At 53.5% G+C, this 20,845-nt stretch overlaps 1 protein-coding gene across 1 annotated transcript; it reads left to right on the plus strand.

Annotated features, from left to right (window-relative positions):
• Positions 1-1,929: 1,929 nt before the first annotated feature.
• On the plus strand, positions 1,930-18,913 carry LOC311511964 (uncharacterized protein; the record flags this gene model as incomplete). Its single annotated transcript, XM_084612938.1, has 2 exons — positions 1,930-2,379; positions 12,822-18,913. The coding sequence occupies 2 exons, from the start codon at positions 1,930-1,932 to the stop codon at positions 14,688-14,690; spliced, it is 2,319 nt and encodes a 772-aa protein (XP_084469064.1). The 3' UTR covers positions 14,691-18,913.
• Between the last annotated feature and the right edge of the window lie 1,932 nt (positions 18,914-20,845).

Here is a 20,845-nt window from a genome sequence, read left to right on the forward strand (position 1 = left end):
ATGAGAGAGTGAAGGAATCCCCTTCCTGAGCAATGCCACACCGAAATTCGTTTGTGAATCTGTTAGGGGGCTTATTCCTTCACCCGCTTACTTCCCTGGTCCTTCTCACATGAACAGAGAGCAACAATACCCGAAGTCCAAAGGTGCAAATAATTCGATGTTTATTGGAGTGAACTTCCAGCAAGCAATGATTCCAATTTTGTCCCCCTTCCCAGCTCTGACACCACAGAACCTTACACTTGTGTCCCTGTTCCCATTTCCCCCTTTAGCAAAACATGATTCCAATTTCCCCCCCACACACTTCCTGATTGACTGCAGACTATATAGTAAAACTTGAGTTCTCCTTTGTTATACCTTAACCAATCATTTTCCTGAAATTTAACTAACCGATCCTAACATATTGTAACCAATTATATCCCACCACCTTAATTAGTTTACACCCAGCAAAATTAATTATACAGCAGACAGGAACAATCACAGAACCAGACAGAGATTATACAGATAAACAATACCAAAGTGGGAACTATAATGACAAAACAATACAGAAGTGAGGATTTCACATCCCAGCTATTGATAAGTGAGTTCTTGCCAGACAGGATACTATCAAACTAAGTTTCCTTTTACATTTTCTAGGCACTTCCCTTTCTCTGGAGGCGACAGGATTGTATTCCTAACAACCCAATAGCACCTTATTTCAATGTGACTAGTTTGGAATGTGAGGATGTGACCGTTCGCTTCCCAGCTTATGGCTGCCTCTGGTGCTTAGCCAAAGGCCTTAGCCTAAGAACAGGGCCTCAGACTGTCACAGTAAGAGAAGGCCCTTATACCAGCAGACAGTGATTTTGATCCTTTCTTTCTTTTATATCTCTATAACTAGCCAAGTGATAAGAATACACCTAAATTCTTCGAGTACAGGCCTTTATATCTATATCCTAACAGAATCTATCCCCAAATATAATTGATCAGCAGAAAATAAGTGTTTATCTTAGTATGAATGATAATTGGATTTGTGTGACAGTCTGTACCTCAAAGTAGCAGCCTTGAACCTCCATATTCACCATGGTGATATGATTACGATATGTTTTCTACAAAGTAAACCTTGTAAGGTATCATTTTAAAAGTCTTGATCTGTTGAACATTAATATCCCGTTGGACTGTATGAACTAGCATGGTTTGTGAAGTTATGAAGTATTTCTATATGTGTGTTACTGAAATAGGTTGTGAAGTTGGGAACACCCACAACCAGCCTTTCAGTTACAACAAAGGAGTAGCCATCAATAGCCAGACAGCGTTAATGGCTCATCAACACCCCTCAAAAAAAGAATCCGCTATCCCAGAGACCCCTTAGAGAAGGCACATATGCAACGGAGACTGCTTGACCAATGGGGACTGCCTGATCCCCACTTCACAGCGAAGATCTTTCCAGCAAGCTGAAGAAGTATAAAAGAGGGTGTGACTGGGGTCCGGGGGGGGGGGGTCACCCTGAGATTGCTTAATTGCAAATTGCAAAGAATGTGGCAGAGAATCCCCAGAACTGATGGTTATTGCCAGCAACAAAAACAGCTTCCCCAATGCTTTACTGGTTACCCAGCAGGCAAAAATACAGTTCCTTTAAAGCAACCCAGCCCTGGGCGTCCACCCACACAGCCAAGTCAGATATGATGAGGATTATTGAAAATCTGGTTCATCATATAAAAAGCTGTGCCAAGGCTAAAGGCTGGGACACCTTACCTCCCAGGTCAGTGACTATTTCAGCTCTTGCCCTAGCGCCCGCAGCCAACCCCCGTGAACTAAACGACGATGGATGACAAAGACTCGGGAGAGAGCACTGCTTAAAAGACCAGGGTCCAGGCAGGCTTGACTAGAGACCCGAGCTCAGCTCCCCAGCAGCGATGCTGCGCTTCAGGGCTGCCCTGCGTCCCTTTCAGGATGAGTCCCTCCGCTCATAAGGCCCCAGTGCCCCAATATTCCGCCTCGGGGCGGTCCCGAGGGGGCAGGAGGCCGCGACCCCCCGAAGCTTTTGATCTGGCGACTGGGAGCAGCGGCCGTTTGCCGGCACCAGACAGACACCGGCGATCGCTGAGCCGCGGCGCAGGCGCAGGGGGCTCGGGGCCCTCGGCCCTCGACGGGGCGGTCACTGCGCATGTGCACAGCCGGCCCCCAGCGAGTCTAGCTCCGAGCAAAAGCGGGGCCGAAGCTCCGGCCGCCTCCTTGGCGCCGGAAGTGGGGCTGCCCCTAGTCACGTGGGCTCGGGTGCTGCCGCTCGGAAGTGTTGCTGGGGGGAAGGGCTGGTTGAGCGGTCGGCGGAGCGGGGGAGTCGTTTTGCTGAAACACCGGCCGGATGTGAAGGGTAGAAGGGAGCGAGCTGGTGGTGGCCCGGTGAGTTCCCTGACCGCCCGCCCGGGGATAAACACCCCTCCCCGGGAGAGAATGTGATCGTCCGTGCCTCATACACAGAGCGGGGCGGACGAGACCATCTATGCGCCCGGGGAGGATCGGGGAGACCACGGGGAGGATGGACTTGCGGATGGGGGAGACCATTATGTGGGGAGGATTATGATGTGTTGAGGGTGATTGGGGCGGGGAGTGGATGGAGACGGGGGATACTATTGTGTGCACCCTGAGGGGGGAGGGGATGTGGTTGCACATGGGGGGGAGACCATTGTGCGAGGGGGGGGAGGCAGGAAGGGGATGGGGGAGACCATCTTGTGCACCTGGTGGGGATGGGGTAGCAGATGAGGGATACTAATGTGGGGGGGCAGGGAGGAGATGGGGGAGACCATTGTATGAACCCTGTGGAGTGGGTGTGGATGGGGCAGGAAGACCACTCTGTGCGTGCCCTGTGGGGAGTCCTAGATCCCGAGGTAGAAGGGACCCTTCCCGTAAGCTAGCACGGCCCAGAGAACTGCCCCACACTGATCCCCGGGGCAGAGCTCTTACGAAAACATCCTGTCCGGGTTCAGAAATGGCAAGTGATGGAGAATCCGCCACGACTCCAGGCACCTTCTTCCAATGATTCGTCACCTTCCCCATTGTACAGTTATGCCTTATTGCCAGACTGAATTTGTCTGGCTTCAGCTTCCAGCCATTGGGTCATGTTCGAGCTTTCTCCCCTAGACTGAAGAGCATGTTGTTAAATATTTGTTCCCCATGTCGGTTCCCATTTTAAAACAAAACAAAAGTCCTTGAGCCCACTCTTCTCTCAATTCCTTTCCTCCAGTTCCATCCGAGACCCTCTCCAATCTGGCTTCCACTCCCAACGCTACATTGGCGCAGCTGTCACCAAAATCTCCAGTGACCTGTCCCTAGCCAAATCTCAGAGCCACTGCTCCATCCTCATCCTTCTCCAGCCAGCCACCAACCTTTGATGCAGTTGACCATGCTATTTTTCTTGCAGTCTAGTCCTCCTTGGGCTTCTGTGACTCTGTCCTCTCCTGGTTCTCCTCCTACCTCTCTAATCACTCCTTCACCATGTCCTTCGGAGAATCCTCCTCATTCCCCCTCCAACTTCTGTAGGGTGTGACAAATGTGGGAATTTTGCTAATATCTGTATGATTTGTATGTGTGCCTCAGTTTCTCTCCGTGTTTTGCATTGCTGTGGATGGAATGTAAAGGGTTAAAAAGCTGCTTTAGGGACAGAGCAGGAGACATGACATAAGACATTGGGTCAGGTAACTATTCATAGAATCACAGAATGTCAGGGTTGGCAGGGACCTCAGGAGGTCATCTAGTCCAACCCCATGCTCAAAGCAGGACCAATCACCAACTAAATAATCCCAGCCAGGGCTTTGTCAAGCTTGACCTTAAAAACGTCAAAGGAAGGAGATTCCACCACCTTCCTAGGTAACGCATTCCAGTGCTTCACCAGCCTCCTAGTGAAAAAGTTTTTCCTAATATCCAACTTAAACCTCCCCCACTGCAACTTGAGACCATTACTCCCTGTTCTGTCATCTGCTACCACTGAGAACAGTCTAGTGCCATCCTCTTTGGAACCCCCTTTCAGGTAGTTGAAAGCAGCTATCAAATCCCCCCTCATTCTTCTCTTCTGCAGACTAAACAATCCCAGTTCCCTCAGCCTCTCCTCATAAGTCATGTGTTCCAGTCCCCTAATCATTTTTGTTGCCCTCCGCTGGACTCTCTCCAATTTATCCACATCCTTCTTGCAGTGTGGGGCCCAAAACTGGACACAGTACTCCAGATGAGGCCTCACCAATGCCGAATAGAGGGGAAAGATCACCTCCCGCGATCTGCTGGCAATGCCCCAACTTATACAGCCCAAAATGCCGTTAGCCTTCTTGGCAACAAGGGCACACTGTAGACTCATATCCAGCTTCTCATCCACTGTAACCCCTAGGTCTTTTTCTGCAGAACTGCTGCTGAGCCATTCGGTCCTTAGTCTGTAGCAGTACCTGGGATTCTTCCATCCTAAGTGCAGGACTCTGCACTTGTCCTTGTTGAATCTCATCAGATTTCTTTGGCCCAATCCTCTAATTTGTCTAGGTCCCTCTGTATCCTGACCCTACCCTCCAGTGTATGTACCACTCCTCCCAGTTTAGTGTCATCTGCAAACTTGCTGAGGGTGCAATCCACACCATCCTCCAGATCATTTATGAAGATATTGAACAAAACTGGCCCCAGAACTGACCCTTGGGGCACTCCACTTGATACCGGCTGCCAACTAGACATGGAGCCATTGATCACTACCTGTTGAGCCCGATGACTAGCCAGCTTTCTATCCACCTTATAGTCCATTCATCCAGCCCATACTTCTTTAACTTGCTGGCAAGAATACTGTGGGAGACTGTATCACAGGCTTTGCTAAAATCAAGGAATAACACATCCACTGCTTTTCCCCTCATCCACAGAGCCAGTTATCTCATCATAGAAGGCAATTAGATTAGTCAGGCATGACTTGCCCTTGGTGAATCCATGCTGACTGTTCCTGATCACTTTCTTCTCCTCTAAGTGCTTCAGAATTGATTTCTTGAGGAGCTGCTCCGTGATTTTTCCAGGGACTGAGGTGAGGCTGACTGGCCTGTAGTTCCCCAGATCCTCCTCCTTCCCTTTTTTAAAGAACGGCACTACATTAGCCTTTTTCCTGTCATCCGGGACCTCCCCCGATCGCCATGAGTTTTCAAAGATAATGGCCAATGGCTCTGCAATCACATTGGCCAACTCCTTTAGCACTCTCTGATGCAGCACGTCCGGCCCCATGGACTTGTGCTCGTCCAGCTTTTCTAAATAGTCCCGAACCACTTCTTTCTCCACAGAGGGCTGGTCACCTCCTCCCCATGCTGTGCTGCCCAGTGCAGCAGTCTGGGAGCTGACCTGGTTCGTGAAGCCGGAGGCAAAAAAAGCATTGAGTACTTTAGCATTTTCCACATCCTCTGTCACTAGGTTGCCTCCCTCATTCAGTAAGGGGCCCACACTTTCCTTGACTTTCTTCTTGTTGCTAACATACCTGAAGAAACCCTTCTTGTTATTCTTAACATTTCTTGCTAGCTGCAACTCCAAGTGTGATTTGGCCTTCCTGATTTCACTCCTGCATGCCCGAGCAATATTTTTATACTCCTCCCTGGTCATTTGTCCAATCTTCCCCTTCTTGTAAGCTTCTTTTTTGTGTTTAAGATCAGCAAGGATTTCACTGTTAAGCCAAGCTGTCGCCTCCCGTATTTACTATCCTTTCTACACATCAGGATGGTTTGTTCCTGTAACCTCAATAAAGATTCTTTAAAATACAGCCAGCTCTCGTGGACTCCTTTCCCCCTCATGTTATTCTCCCAGGGGATCCTGCTTATCAGTTTCCTGAGGGAGTCAAAGTCTGCTTTTCTGAAGTCCAGGGTCCGTATTCTTCTTTTTTTTCCGAGTCAGGATCCTGAACTCGACCATCTCATGGTCACTACCTCCCAGGTTCCCCTCCACTTTTGCTTCCCCTACTAATTGCCTGGGATGGTATCTATGGGTTGTTAAAGGACTAGCTGAAACCAACCCAGACCAATGGAGCATCCTGAAAAACAATGGAAACCCGAATGGCAGGGACTTTCATGCCTAGCAACCAACAGCCAAAAGGAAGGAAGCAGACCAAAGAAAGACCCTGAGCTGGAGAACAAAGGGGGAGGTATAAGGTGGCTATGTTAAGAGCTGGTCTTTGGAAAGAAACAGATGCTGTCACCTGAGACAGACGGACAAAGAGACAGCCAAAATGGATTCTAGCAGCTTGACTGGGTGGAGCCCTGGCCTTGGCCAGTCTGAACTCTGTCTTCGCCTTTGCTTCTCTGTGCTAACCTAAGGACTGCCCTGCTGTGTTCCAGTTGGCTAATAAACCCTGCTCTGTTTTGAAAGGTGTCAGTGGAAATCCTTGATGAGGTGCATTGATCCCTGAAGAGGGCAGAAAGTCTCTGAACAGGAGTCTGTCTCAGTGAGACTTGTTGGGCAGAGCTCACAGGGTGAAGCAGGAGGGCTGGAGCCCAGAGTCTGAGGCTTTGAGGCATTGAAGCTGTGTGGCCTACCCTTAAGGATGAGTGAGACCCCTTGGGGGTCTGGCACACTGATGGTGTTCCTGCAAGGGGCTGTTCAGAATCTGGGGTATAGCACAGATCCCACAGGCCTGGGACGCTTGGTGGGAGCCGTAGGATACTGAATGCACCAATAATTTTTTGCAGTAAGTGACTTGCAGCAATAAAAACAAGATTAGTCAAAAGAAAAGGCAAGACAGTGGTGTATATCTACCTCCCTAAGAAGAGCTGTGTAGGGAAAGAGAGTTAAATGTTGGGAGGTTAAACAAGGCCCAGCTCATTGCCTGTCTGGAGAAGAGTGATCGAGCCAGGGTCCAGGCCCAGGTGGAGTCCTGAGAGAGTCTGAGGGCAACAGAGGCAGTAGCAGGGTGTCTTTACGACCTGACTCCCCATCGCCAGAGTTGGAACAGTGCAAGTTGGAGCTGGAAGTGAGAAAGCTTCAGCTAAAGGAACAGACACTAAAGGACCATGAAAAGGAGTGAGCTGATTGATAGAAACAGTACAAACATGAGAAGGAACAGCTCCAACATGAACTGGCTAGGGAGAAGTGAAGGAGCACAAGGTCCCATACGAGGGTAGGTGGGGAGAGACCATGGGAAGCCAGTTCCGCAAGGAGTCTAGGTACCAAATTGCTCCAGTTTATTGGGAGGTGGGATATAGATACCATTGAAAAGGCTTGCAATTTGAACTTGGTTGACTCTGTGGACTGGCTTCACTGCCTCACCCTGTTACCTGGTCCCAAAGCTATAAGAGGCATATAGCCAGATGGGTGGAGTTGACACTGGGGGCTTTGTTGCTTACATTTGAATCGACACCTGGAGCTTCTAGGAAAAGGTTTCAGTGTGCACAAAAGACCCAGGGTGTGACGTATTTGGAAGCCACTACCCTGATGGGAGAATCTCTCTACAAATGGGGTAAAAAGGTGCAGGTATCAAAAAAGATATTAGAATTGGGAAAAGTGCAGAGAAGGGCATCAAAAATGATGAGGGGTTTGAAACAACTTCCATATGAGGAGAGATTAAAAAGACAAACTGTTCAGCTTAGAACACAGACAACTACTGGGGGTAATGACAGAGGTCTCTAAAATCACGACTGGTGTGAAGGAAGTGTTATTTCCCCCTTCACGTAACACAAGAAGCAGGGGTCTCCTGATGAAATTAATAGGCAGGAGGTTTAAAACAAACATAAGGAAGAACTTCTTCACACAGTGCACAGTAAGTCTGTGCAACTCGTCGCCAAGGGATGTTCTGAAGGCCAAAAATATAACTGGGTTTGAAAAAGAATTAGAGAAATTGATGGAGGATAGGTCTATCAATGGCTGTTAGCCAAGGTGGTCAGAGACACAACTCCATCCTCTGGGTGTCCCTAAACCTCTCACTTCCAGAAGCTGGGACTGGATGACAAAGGGCAAATTAATCAATAATTGTCCTGTTCTGTTCATTCCCTCTAAAGCCTCTGGCAGTGGGCATTGTCAGAAAACAGGATACTGGGCTAGACAGACCATTGATCTGACCCAGTTTGGTTGTTCTTACATCACTACGCTGGAGGATTTATATAACCTATAGGGTTGAAACAACTCTGTGGGATCTGTCCCCATGAGCTTAAAATGTGGTCAGTGAACATTGTAGCGCAGTCCAACTGGGTGATGAGTTTGTGGATGGTAGGGCCCAGTGGTGAGGAGAACACTAAGGCCCAGGTTGGGTACCTAGAAGGGGGGGTCATCACACAGTTGACCCAGAAGTGGGATTTGAGTTAACCCAAACCAAGGGAGACCGCCAATGTGGGTTGAGCATCTCCAAGAGATCCCAAAGACCTGTGGTATGATATCTATGGATATTGCCCAAGGCTTGATGAAATGAGGTTTAAACAGAACTCTTGAAAGGTTAACTTGGTGAAAGCCAACCTTCCCAAGCCTGTGTGTACACCCAATGGGGGAGACCTGTGTGTGTGTTTGCATGCTCTATGGCACGGGGATGGGGGAGACCATTGTGTATGAATGCACCCTATTGGGGAAACCTGTGTGTGTGTGCTCTATGGTGTGGGGATGGGGGAGACCATTGTGTGAATGCACCAGATGGGGGAGACCATTGTGTGTGTGTGCGCTCTATGGGATGGAGATGGGGGAGACCATTGTCTGTGAATATACCCTATGGGGGAGACCAGTGTGTGTGTGTCCTATGTGGGGGCATGGGATGGGGATAGGGGAGACCATAGTGTGCACCCTTTGAGAAGGAAGAAACCACTGTGTGCACCCTATAGGGGGTGGATCAGCCTTCTGTGCATTGGGGCAGAGTCCGTGTAGACCTGTGAATTGCTTCAGGCACCTCATGTCACTGTTCTTGATGTCACTGCTGCATGTCGGTTGCCTGCCCATCAGGGTGACCACCTGTGCCCCTCAGCTCAGTGAGGATAGCTAGCTGGCACATGGAGGTTCTTTTCTGGCTACAACCATGATCCTGGCTTTCAGGGGACTGGCCCAAACCAAACTGTGGGGGTGACTTGTGTCCAGTAGGGGCATCCATGGGGCCTTAGGCACCAGTTTAACTGAACCGGTTTGCAGTGGTAGTGCTGATGTGCAGAAGCATGCAGTTCAGACAGACACGTCCCTTACTTGAGGATTTATTAGAGGATACTCTCTATTCCAGTAGAGAGGTGAGGATAGAAGTTGATAAATACAGGTATGAACCAAAGAGAAACAGTCAAACAAAAGAGTCCTATTCAATTACTATATGTAATTTTATATATTACTATATATAAAAACTATATGTATACCCCAAATAATAGTTTAAAGAGAACAGTAAGAGGACCAAAAAATGCCACCATGGCTAAACAACAGAGTAAAAGAGAGAGTTAGAGGCAACAAAGATGTCTTTTTAAAAATTGGAAGTCAAATCCTACTGAGGAAAATATAAAGGAGTATAAATTCTGGCAAGTTGAGTGTAAAAGTATAATGAGGCAGGCCAAAAAATAATTTGAAGAGCAGCTAACAAAAGACAGCAACTAACAGCAAAAAGGAAATTGTAAGTACATCAGAAGCAGGAAGCCTGTCAAATAATCATTGGGGCTTCTGGATGATCAAGGTGCTAAAGGAGTATTCAAGGAAATAGAGGTTGTTGTGGAGAAGCTAAATTAATTCTTTGCATCAGTCTTCACTGCAGAGGATGTGAGGGAGATTCCCACACCTGAATCATTCTTTTTAGGTGAGAAATCTGAAGAACTGTCCCAGATTGAGGTGTCGATAGAGGAGGTTTTGGAACAAATTGATAAATTACCATCTCCTCCTGAGAATTTCTTATTGTTTATTCAACCAAGAGTTCTGAAAGAACTCAAATATGAAATTGCAGAAATACTAACCGTGGTATGTAACCTATCGCTTAAATCAGCCTACCAGCTGACTAGAGGATAGCCAATGTAATGCTAATTTTTAAAAAAGGCTCCAGAGGCGATCCTGGCAATTATAGGCTGGTAAGCCTGACTCCAGTACCAGATATATTGGTTGAAATTATAGTAAAAAACAGAATTATCAGATTCCTAGTTTGGGAACTGTCACCAAAGCTTTTTAGAATTCTTTGAGGGAGTTAACAAATGTGCACATGGGTGATCCAGTGGATATTGTGTACTTGGACTTTCAGAAAGCCTTTGACAAGGTCCCTCACCAAAGGCTCTTAAGCAAAGTAAGCAGTTTTGGGATAAGCGGGAAGGTCCTCTCATGGATCAGTAACTGGTTAAAAGATGGGAAACAAAGGGTAGGAATAAATGGTCAGTTTTCACAGTGGAGAGAGGAAAATAGCAGCGAGAGGAAAATAGCAGATCTGTATTGGGACCAGTGCTGTTCAACATATTCATAAATGATCTGGAAAAAGGGATAAACAGTGAGGTGGTAAAGATTCCAGATGATACAAAATTACTCAAGATAGTTAAGTCCAAAGCTGACTCTGAAGAGTTACAGAGGGATCTCACAAAATGAGGTGACCGGGCAACAAAATGGCAGATGAAATTCAGTGTTGATAAATGCAAAGTAATACACATTGTAAAACTTAATCCTGACAATACATACAAAATGATGGGGTCTAAATTAGCTGTTACCACTCAAGAAAGAGATCTCTGAAAACATCCACTCAGTGTATAGCAGCAGTCAAAAAAGCTGACAGTGTTATGAATCATTAGGCAAGGATAGGTAATAAGACAGAAAATACCATAATGCCTCTGTATAAATCCATGGTATGCCCACACCTTGAATACTGCATGCGGTTCTGATTGCCCCATCTCAAAAAAAGCTATTTTAGAATTGGAAGAGATACAGAGAAGGGTAACACAAAGATTGCACATATGTAACCGCTTCCTTTTAGGGGAGATTAAAAAAACTGGAAATGGTCAGCTTAGAAACGAGATAACGAAGGGGAGATGCAATAGACGTTTGTAAAATCATGACTGGTGTGGAGAAAGTGAATGGGCAAGTGTTATTTACCCCTTCACATAACACAAGAACTAGGGGTCACCCAATGTAATGAATGTTTAAAACAATCATAGGGAAGTACTTTTCATGCAATGCACAGTCAGCCTCTGGAACTCATTGCCAGGGGATGTTATGAATGCCAAAAGTATAACTGGGTTCAAAAATAAATTAGAGAAGCTTGATGGAGGATAGGTCCATCAATGGCTATTATCCAACATGGGCAGGGATGCAACCCCATGCTCAGAGTGTCCCTAAACCTCTGACTGCCATAAACTGGGAGTGGATTACCGGGGATGGATCACTCAAGAATTGCCCTGTTCTGTTCATTCCCTCTGGGGCACCTGGCACTGTCCACTGTCGGAAGGCAGGACACTGGGCTAGATGGACCTTTGGTCGGACCCAGCATGGCCGTTCTTATGGTTGAACAGGCACAACTCTGCGTAGAGACAGGCCCTTGTTGTCCTGGTGCTGCTGAGGAGACCGCGGAGGGGATGGTTGGGACATGGGTGACGCAGATCCATACTGTCATGCTTGGTGTCATGTGAACTGAGCCTGGCCCTGAAATGCTTTAACAGGATCCTTTCCTGCTGTTGTGGGACCTTTCCGGGGGTGCGGGTGACCCCAGATAGAGGGATGCAGGCCCCCAAGCTCCTGAGCCAGTGGGTGCGGGAGGAGTGGGGTCGGATCCTGCCCTGCACAGGGCTTCGGGTATCTTTTGCCTTTCCCTCAGCGTGGTGCCATGTGAACTTCCTGGCCTCTGCTGGTGAGAGCCAGCCCCTCTGCACTAGCTGGATGTAGTCATGGCAGGACCTTGCCCCCCCCCACCCCTTTTTCCGCTCCCCTCCCCCTCGAATGCAGAAGCTCACTCTTTCTCTGGCAGCCTTGGGTGTGGGCCCCGCAGGCTCCCGATGTGCTGCCTTGGGCCGCAGGCTCAGCCATATGGCAGGGGGTGATCGTGCTGGGCGAGCTCATTGGGTCCTGCCTGGTCCATGCAGCAGGAGCCAGTGCAGGACAACTCCCTGCTGCCTGCTCCCCTGGGCCTGCCCCCCACCCTCAAGAGAGTTGCTGAGGCTGATTGGTCCCACCAGAATGAGCTGGACCCAGACTGCCCCCATGGCCGAGGCCTTCAGTCATTCAGGGCAGAGTGCTAGACCCTGGTGCAGTGACCCTGTCCTGAGAGCCCTGTCCTGGATACTTCCTCTAGGGGACCACGGGGTGGGGACATCCACACACACAGAGGAGGAGTGGGGGCAAGGGAACCTGGAAACCCCTGGGGAGGGAGAGCATCCTGGAGGGAGCATTATATGGATGTGGGCCACACATCATCCTGACCATGCTCTGCATCCCCTCCTGTCCCGCTCCTTGTTCTCTACTCCCATCCCTGTCTGTGTGCTTTCCCAGCTCTCACCCACCTAGCTTTGGTTTTCACCCTCCCGCCCCTGGAACGGTTGTGCCCATGTCTGACCTACTCCATCGCACCCAAGGGGGTGGTAGAACATCATGTGTGGAAAAGGCATAGACCAGGGTAATGGCCGATTTGGGATTGGGGGGAAGGGCCATGCTCTGCACACTCTCCTCCCCAAATCATTCACCATGCACCTCCCTCCCCTCCACGTGTCCGGCTGGTGCAGGTGCTGCCCCGTTCCCTCTCTGCCTCTGGTGAGCTGATTAGCATGGTAACTGCTGCAGGTGAGCCATGGAAAACCCCTTTCTTACTGGGATAGGAGCCTGGAGATTGGGCAGAGTGGGAGGCAGGCCTGCAGGGGTACCGCTAGGGCAGGAGTAGTGGGCCTTGCCAGGGTGAAGGTGGCCGTGCCAGGCTCTTAACTCTCCATCCTGGTCTCTTGCAGAGGAACCTGCCTGGGACGGGGGCTGGCACAGTCATGGAGGATGATCCGGCTTCTTCTGCCAGCAAGGCCCCGTCCCCGCTGAGCTGTATCCGGATGGTCCAGGCGGGCTGGTTGGAGAAGGAGGATGCGGCCTGGGAGCAGAGCAGAAGCGTGCAGGATCCAACAATGATGGGGAGCTCCCCGGGGCAACCCAGGAGTTCTCCCTCTCCTTGCCCACCCAGCCAGTACCAAGGGAGGCATAGCACTGCAACCTGCCGGGACACTGATGGGACAGGCCAGAACCAGAATGGGGGAGAAGAGGAGGTGGTGTCCCCTCTGTGCCGGGAGCCACAGCCCCGCAGGCCGTTCCGGCGGAAGCACCGGCTGTACATGAAGCTGGCCCCTGGCCAGGTCACTGTGTCCCCAAGCCAGGACCGCAGGCAGCCAACGACTGCCGAGGAGCCAGGGCCCTCCCAGGGCAAAAGGCTGCGGCTGCTGCGAGGCCAAGCCAGCAACTTCCGGAGGAAGAAAAGACCCTTGGAGAATGGCCAGGAGGCAGGGCCTGGTGACGTGGGGCCCTCCCTCCCACTCCCCCAGTGCAGTGGGGAGGAGGGGCAGGACCCTGCACCGGAGGGGGAGGAGGAGGGACAGGGCTTGGCATTGAAGCGGGAGGAGGAGGAGGGGCAGGGCCTGGCATTGAAGCGGGAGGAGGAGCAAGAGCAGGGCCTGGCATTGGAGTGGGGGGAGGAGGAGAAGAAGTTCGGCTCCCCCAGGCTGGCTGGGCCTGGCACCGCCCGCCCCAAGCCGGACTTCGTGCAGCTGATCGACGAGCACGGGATCTATTCCACTGCCAAGCTGGTGCTGGGTGGCGCGGCGGGCGAGCTGGACGAGGGGGTGGTGCTGCCACCACACCTGAGGCGGGCAGGCCCCCAGCTGGAGATCCGGGAGGTGATCGTGGACGACAAGCCCTTTGCGTGCGGCGTGTGCGAGAAGACCTTCAAGCGGGCCTGGGAGCTGTTCAGCCACGAGGTGGTGCACAACGAGGAGCGGCCCTTCCACTGCGACCTCTGCGAGGCCTCCTTCAAGCGCCACTCGGACTTCAAGAGCCACCGCCTGGTGCACACCGAGGAGCGGCCTTTCCACTGCGAGATGTGCGGCAAGAAGTTCAAGCGCTCGTCCAACCTCCAGGAGCACCGGCGCATTCACACCGGCGAGCGCCCCTACCAGTGCGCCTGCTGCGACAAGAGCTTCAAGACGCCCTACGAGCTGCAGCGCCACATGCTTACCCACTGCACTGAGAAGCCCTTCAAATGCGGCGACTGCGGGAAGGACTTCCCCACCTCCAACTCGCTGCTGCTGCACCAGCGCCAGCACTGCGACGACAAGCCCCACGTCTGCGGCGTCTGCGGCAAGAAGTTCACCTACGGCCACAGCCTCAAGGTGCACGAGCGGGTACACACCGGTGACCGGCCCTTCGTCTGCCCCATCTGCGGCAAGGGCTTCAAGCAGTCCAACGCCCTCTCCTCGCACGAGCGGGTGCACACCGGCGAGCGCCCCTTCGTCTGCAAGACCTGCGGCAAGGCCTTCAAGCAGTCGTCCTACCTGGTGATCCACGAGCGCTCGCACACGGGCGAGCGGCCCTACAAGTGCGAGGTGTGCCAGAAGGCCTTCGCCCGGCCCTCCCTGCTGCTGCAGCACCACCGGGTGCACAGCGAGGAGCGCCCCTACAAGTGCAGCTTCTGTGACAAATTCTTCAAGGACCTGGCCTATCTGACGGTGCATGAGAAAGTGCACACGGGCGAGACCCCCTACAAGTGCAGCGTCTGCGACAAGGGCTTCGCCCACCCCTCCAACCTGCTGCAGCACCAGCGTGTGCACCGTGACGGCTGACCCGACTCTTGCTCCAACGTGCCCCGCCAGGGAGTGCAGCCCAGGCTACGTGCAGCTCCCAGTGGGTGCCGCCCTGGCTGGGCCCTCATGGGAGACAGCTGCCAGCGGGCACTGTGCCAGCCAGGGGGCCTATGGAGACTACATCTCCCAGTGTGCACTGCGGTCCCTCGTGTGTCAGGGTGAAGCAGTGCATGCTGGGAGGAGCATTTCAGCTAGCCACACCCCCTCACGATAAGGGGCGATGAAAGCTCCTATGTGTGCATCGGGTATGGGCTATAGGTCTGCGGAGGGCTGGGTTGCCCTGGCCTGAGTCACTGCTTTGCTCCAGGGCCTGGTGACCCTTCTCTGGGCATTCCCTGGAGCTCGGGGAAAGGGAAGAATGGTTGGCTCCTCAGCGTCATGTCCCCTGGGAGGGGTTTGCTTCATGCCTGTCATGGGGGCTGGGCTGGAGAGGGAGAAGTCAGGTCGGACAGCAGGGAAAAGCCCCCTGAGCTCTACCCGTCTGCTCAGCAGGGCAACGCTAGATCCAGCTGGGGGGAGCTCCCCCTCCCCACAGGGAGCTGCAGTTTGGTGAATACTGAGCAGGGGACCAGACTGTCTCCTCTGTGCTCCCTGGCTAGGAAGGGGTTTGTGAGCCCCACCTCTGTGCCATCGCCCCATGGCAGCCTCCCGAGAAGGTCAACAAACAGACTGGGCACAGCCAGGGCGGCCCCTCGCCAGGCCCCTTGGGGATGCTCCATCAGCATCCCTGTGGCCCAGGATTCCTCTCCTTGGATAGCATGGTCCCTGCCAGGGGGTTGCGAGCTGGCAACTCCCCGAATAGCTGGGAGGGGCTCTCTGGGCTCCTGGATGAGCCCTAGGGGAATGGGAAAACAGGCTCCTTCTCGGTCAGCAACAGAGCTCCCAGCTGCCTCCAGCTGAGCGGAGCTTATGCTCGCTGCACACCTCCGACTCATTCCCCCACTGCAATGGGGAGTCCCATCCACCCGGTTTAGGATGCTGGGTTGCTTTCTTGTGGGAACTGAACCCACAGGGCAAGGGGTGGGTCGCAGCCCCTCCTCTCGTCTGGCACCTGCAGCCCGTAGGCGCTGGGATGTGCATGTGACCAAGTCGCACCCATCGCTCCACAGACAGAAGGGGAGGTAACGGGATCAGCTCAAACCTTTTCCCCCCTCTTGGTGTCACAATAAGAAAACAAGTTACACTAGATCCAGAGCGGGCTCTCTCAGCCTGCACTAAGTGTGAACGCGCCAGAATGGCGTACAATGTGAATTGCAGCCCAGAGCCACTTGCTGCTAGCTGGTGCGAGGCCCACCCCGATGTGTTGTCTGCTCTGCTGGGCTGGAGGGCTCCCTTGGGGACTGGTGAGTTGGCGCGGGGGAGTTCTCAGCTCTGAGTGCCCCTTTGGAGACACAAGAAGGTACAAAGAGGGGTTGAATGAGGCCCCCCTTGCCGGGCTGGTTCCTGGCCCCTCTGTCCTGGGAAGGCAGGAGTTAAAGATGCCAGTTGTGCCAGATTGCAGAGCTGTGGAGCCGGCGGGAGTTTAGGGGGCCGTGCTAGCTGAGCTAGAGCCTGGCCTCTGGGTGACCCACATGAGCCGAGGGGCGGCTGGCATCGGGCCGTGCCTGCCCAGCACAGCAGCTTGTTCTCATGGGATCCTGCACTGCCTTTTGTTACGGAGCGGCCGGGCCGCCCGTGGACAGTACCTCACCCTGGGGAGGGGCTTTCCTGCGTTGGCACCAGTCCCAGGGAGTGTCACCCTGCTGGAGCTCTGGTCACAGGTGTTCCCATCTGTGCTGAGTTACACCGGGCATGGTGTCAGTCACCTCGGCCCTCCAGCCCCCTTCGTGGCAGGACCTGGCTAGTGAGGACGAGGTTCAGTTGCAGCTGTTGGGTGCTGTTGGCCCCTGAGGGTGGACCCAGAGCCAGCAGGCCTGGCTGTGTGGGGAGTAGGCAGCAGAATGTGTCCCCACCACCTCTGTGCTAGTCCTGAGGGAATGTAGACGGGGCTGTGGGGTCCTTGCCCTTGTGTCACACAGCCCTGTTCTCGGGGATTAGGAGATGTGGAGCCAGTTCCTCAAATGGCCAGTCCTCCTACAGGGACAGCACAGATGGGCCCCCTTTCCTGCACCCATTTAACTCATGCCAACAGGACGCTGGGAGAGGAGTCCCCTGGTTAATGCCTTAGCAGCCTTGTCCCATTTGGGGCTGAGAGAGCTCCTGATCCATCTGCCTCTCCAAGCCTTCTGAGGAGACCCTCAGGGAACCCAGCTCAGGCCCTTTCCTGCCCTTAGCTCTCCCCAGGGCACACAGTGTGTCCCTCACCCCCTGTGAAGTTCCCTTTTAGAACAGGATCAATGAGGCAGGTGCCCCCCCTGCAGTACCCCCTTCTCTGCTCAAATTGGGTGCGTTCCTGTAGCTAAGGCTGCTCAGAGGGACCCCCAAGCAGAGAAAGGGCAAGAATGTGTGAGATGGGACCAGCGGAGCCACGTGTGTAGTAGCAGAAGGATTTACAGCCTCCCACTCCAGGGGAGCAGGGTGTGGGGTGAGCCAGGTTCTCCTGGGGCTGCTGATTGCGCCCATCAGCCAGCAGTTCTCTCCAGGGCTGCGTTTTGGGGCTGAGTGGGGGGAGGGTTACTGCTAACGTGGGAAGAGCCTGGGGGGCAGTCCAGAACAGGCCACTCCCCAATTCAAAGGGCTGTAGCTGAGGTGAAGACTTGCTCAGACACACAGCTCCTGCAGGGCGGGTGGGAGTCGTGCCAGCCGGTGCTGTGCCTGCGAGGAGATGCCTGCTGGCTCTGGCCACCCAGCAGCAGGGCACCTTGCTGCCCATGGGTCGTGCCATGCAGCAGGGAGCTCGGCGGAGCAGAGGCAGGATCACGTTCGTTACAGTGGTGCCTAGGGCTCTGTCGTGCTGGGCGCTGTATGAACTAAGGGGCAGTCCGGATGTGTCCTGCCGGCCTGCTGCAAGATACCCTGCAAGAGCCCAGTTGCTGGGGTGAGGGGCAGGGAGCTGAGGCAGGTGCAGCTGGCTGGTGGGGTTGTTCCCCCACAAGGGGCACTGTCCCCATGGGGTTGGCGCTACTTAATGGGCGGCCCAGGGATGGATGGATGCTAGGGACAGGTCGGTGAGCTGGGCCCACCTAGAACCTGCTGCGGGGAGGAGTAACTTGCCCTGTTGCTGGCGATGGGATGTTCTCCTGTCGCGCACACACCCCTCCAGCCTCTGTGGGGTGCATACGGGATGTGACCTGGCAGGGGAAGTGGCAGCACTGGGCTCTGCCCCAGGGAGCAGCGGGTAGAGCAAGTCACCCACGCCGTGTCCAGGGAGTTCACCTGACAGCTGCAGCCTGTCGCTGTGTGCTGCATCCCCGTGCTGTGGTGGCCGTGCCCTGCTCCGTGTGGCCCGGTGGGTTGGCACTTGGCAGTGTGCGGCCCGTGGTCTGAGGGCACTGTGTTCACGCTGTAGTGGGCATGTTTGGTTCAGCATGTGCCACACCCAATGCGTATAGATTCCAAACACTAATCCCCACCCCTCCGCAGGTGCCGGGCCTGGCTGTTGGGTGCCCAGGCCTTGCCGGGGCTGCCCATCCACAGCTGGTTGGCATCTGCAGGGCCTGGCTGAGGACACTATCCCAGCATGCCCGGGGCCCATGCCTTCCTTCAGGAAGTTGGGGGCAGGGCAGCCACTGGGCACAGATAATTATTTAAGTGGTCATGGGACATTTCAAGTTCCTGGGCAGGTCCTGCATCGCCTGCAGCCAGGAAGGAGTGTGGGGTGGAGGGAATGGGCCCTGCCTGTGCCAGAAACTCATCCAGTCTCGGGGAGAGTCAGGTGCCTCGTCACTACACCGCTGGGCCTGCCTGCTTCACGGGGCAACTGCCGGGCAGCGTCTCTGGGCTCCGGCTGCTGCTAAGCTCCGCTCTGGTTCCTGTGGACTTACTGCTGTGCCTGCCCATCAGCAGGGGGAGGATGGGGAAGGACCTTTCCCGGAGAAGGTCACACTGGGGGCTAGCAATCCCCTGCACCCAGACTCACCCTGCATCTGTGCTGGCCTGGAGGTGCCTGGCTCCACACTAAACTCCCCAGCACCGAAGCCATGGGACTCTGTGCGTGGACTCTCATTGTCCTGGGTCCCCCTTTTGTATTACTACTGTAGGGAAGGGTGGGGGATCCCCACTCAGCTCCTCGACACTAATTACAGGACAGTTATTTAACTGTGTCTCTGTGTCATCTCTGCTCTGTGGGCCAGGCCTGATCACAGCTTGCCAGTCGCTCCTGCTATTCCAGGGGGATCTACTGCCACCTGCCCCAGAGCCACTGGTTTTAAATGTGGGCCCAGTTTGGTGCTTGTGGAAGAGGGGCTTGTGGAAGAGGGCAGGGACAGGGGGAGAACGGGCAGGTGTTACCTAATCCACCTCCCAGAGTAATGCTGGTGTCCCAACCCTCAACCCCTGCCTTCCCAGCCCTGAGGTGCCCCTCAATCCTATCCCAGCCCTGGGTCCGTCACTCCCCAGCTTTGCTGGTGCCCCTCAATCCTGACCTATAGCTCCCTGCTGTCCTAGCCCTCGGCTCCCCTCCCTCCCCCGCCTAGCTCTGCTGGTGCCCCTCAATCCTGACCCATAGCCATCCTCCTTTCCCTCCTGCAGTGCTAGGCCACTCCTGAAAAGCAGGGTGCTGTACAGTGGCTTTGTGGCATGCACAAGTGGGCTCCAGCATAAAATGACCCACTTTTATGGCCAAATGCAGAGAGTGGAGCCAGGTCTTGTTTCACAGAAGCGGTGCAAGCTGGAGTGCATCTTTTTGCTCTGTGGGTGGTTGATCTTCTTTGTGTCACAGGTTTCCATGGGGCTCGGCCGAAGGCAGGCCCCCTTATGGCCTGGCTACTGCTTGGAATGGCAACGGTTCTAACCCAAAAGATGCCAACTGTTCCCAACCTTGCCTCTCCGACATCAGTGGAACTGCAGCCTCCCCGCACGGGCATGGGGGGTGGGGTGAGTCTAGGAGCCAGGTTGGTGCTCAGCCTAGTACAACCCTAACGGATATATGTGGCCTAAATCCATCGGATTGGATTATGATCTCAGTTCCTCCAGGGTCAAGCCGGAGTCACCCATTCGCTGCAGGTCTATAGCAGTGCTGGGTTGTATAGGGCCCTCTGCACTAGCCAGTAGACCACATAGAAATGAGCCAGCTGCCTAGATTTTGAGCCTGTTTGCAAGCCATGGTCGGGTGTAAGTAAGTGAGAGCTTCCCCCATCCCAACACCAGGGGGCCATTGGAACTGATGGTCTCACACAGGGCAAAGAAACCCCCCAAGGCTGCACTGAGCATTGCCAGCCCCAGGACTTCAAAAGTCATGATTTGGGTCCCTGAAATAATGGGATTGGCTTAAAAATCATGCAGTTAAAAAACCTGGAATTCTTTTTATTTGCTGTGTCTTCTGAGCCTTTAGTGGTCACATTTTGAAGCTTTTCTTTGCAACCAGGAGGACTACAAACCATTTTTTAAAAATAAAAGCTGGAATTCTGGCTTATGGTCATGGTGCCAGGGGCTCAGGCTTTCAGAAATACACAGAATCCTGCCAGACTCACAATGAGATCCTGAGCGTTGCCAGCACTGACGTGAGTGTGCCCTGATACAGTGATGGTGCCTGAGTCTCAATGGAGTGTTGATTCTGAAGTGTAAGGATGGCAATGCAAGTTGTCAGCGCTGTTCATTGGGGTCCCAGCTATTCACGTTAGAGGCAGCATACAGCTATTCACTGCTCGAGACAGGTTGCTCTTGGGGGCGGGGGTGCTGAGAGGGGCTGTTGTGCTGCTGGTGGGAAGGGGGATCATGGTGCCCCAGAGGCTTGTACCTGGTGTTTTGTGCCTCAAGTCTGAGCCCGTTTCTGCAGCTGAATGCCCTTGGCGCAGCACGTTCACCAGGGGCCTGTGAGCTGCGGAATTGCTGCCATTATGTGGAGTAGGTCTCTGGCCAGTGCCAAACAGGAACTCAGGCTAGATGATCACAGTGGTCCCTTCTGGCCTTGGGCTATAGGAATTCACTGCCCCCCAAATAATGCTATGGGGGACCCTCAGATGGTGACTCTCCTTAGCTCCATTGAGGGCAAACAGCCCAATTCCTCTCAGCCTTTGGGGTGTGCTGGGAGCCCC

The sequence above is a fragment of the Lepidochelys olivacea genome, assembly GCF_965140295.1.
Source record: "Lepidochelys olivacea isolate rLepOli2 genome assembly, chromosome: 23".
NCBI classification, from domain to species: domain Eukaryota; kingdom Metazoa; phylum Chordata; order Testudines; family Cheloniidae; genus Lepidochelys; species Lepidochelys olivacea.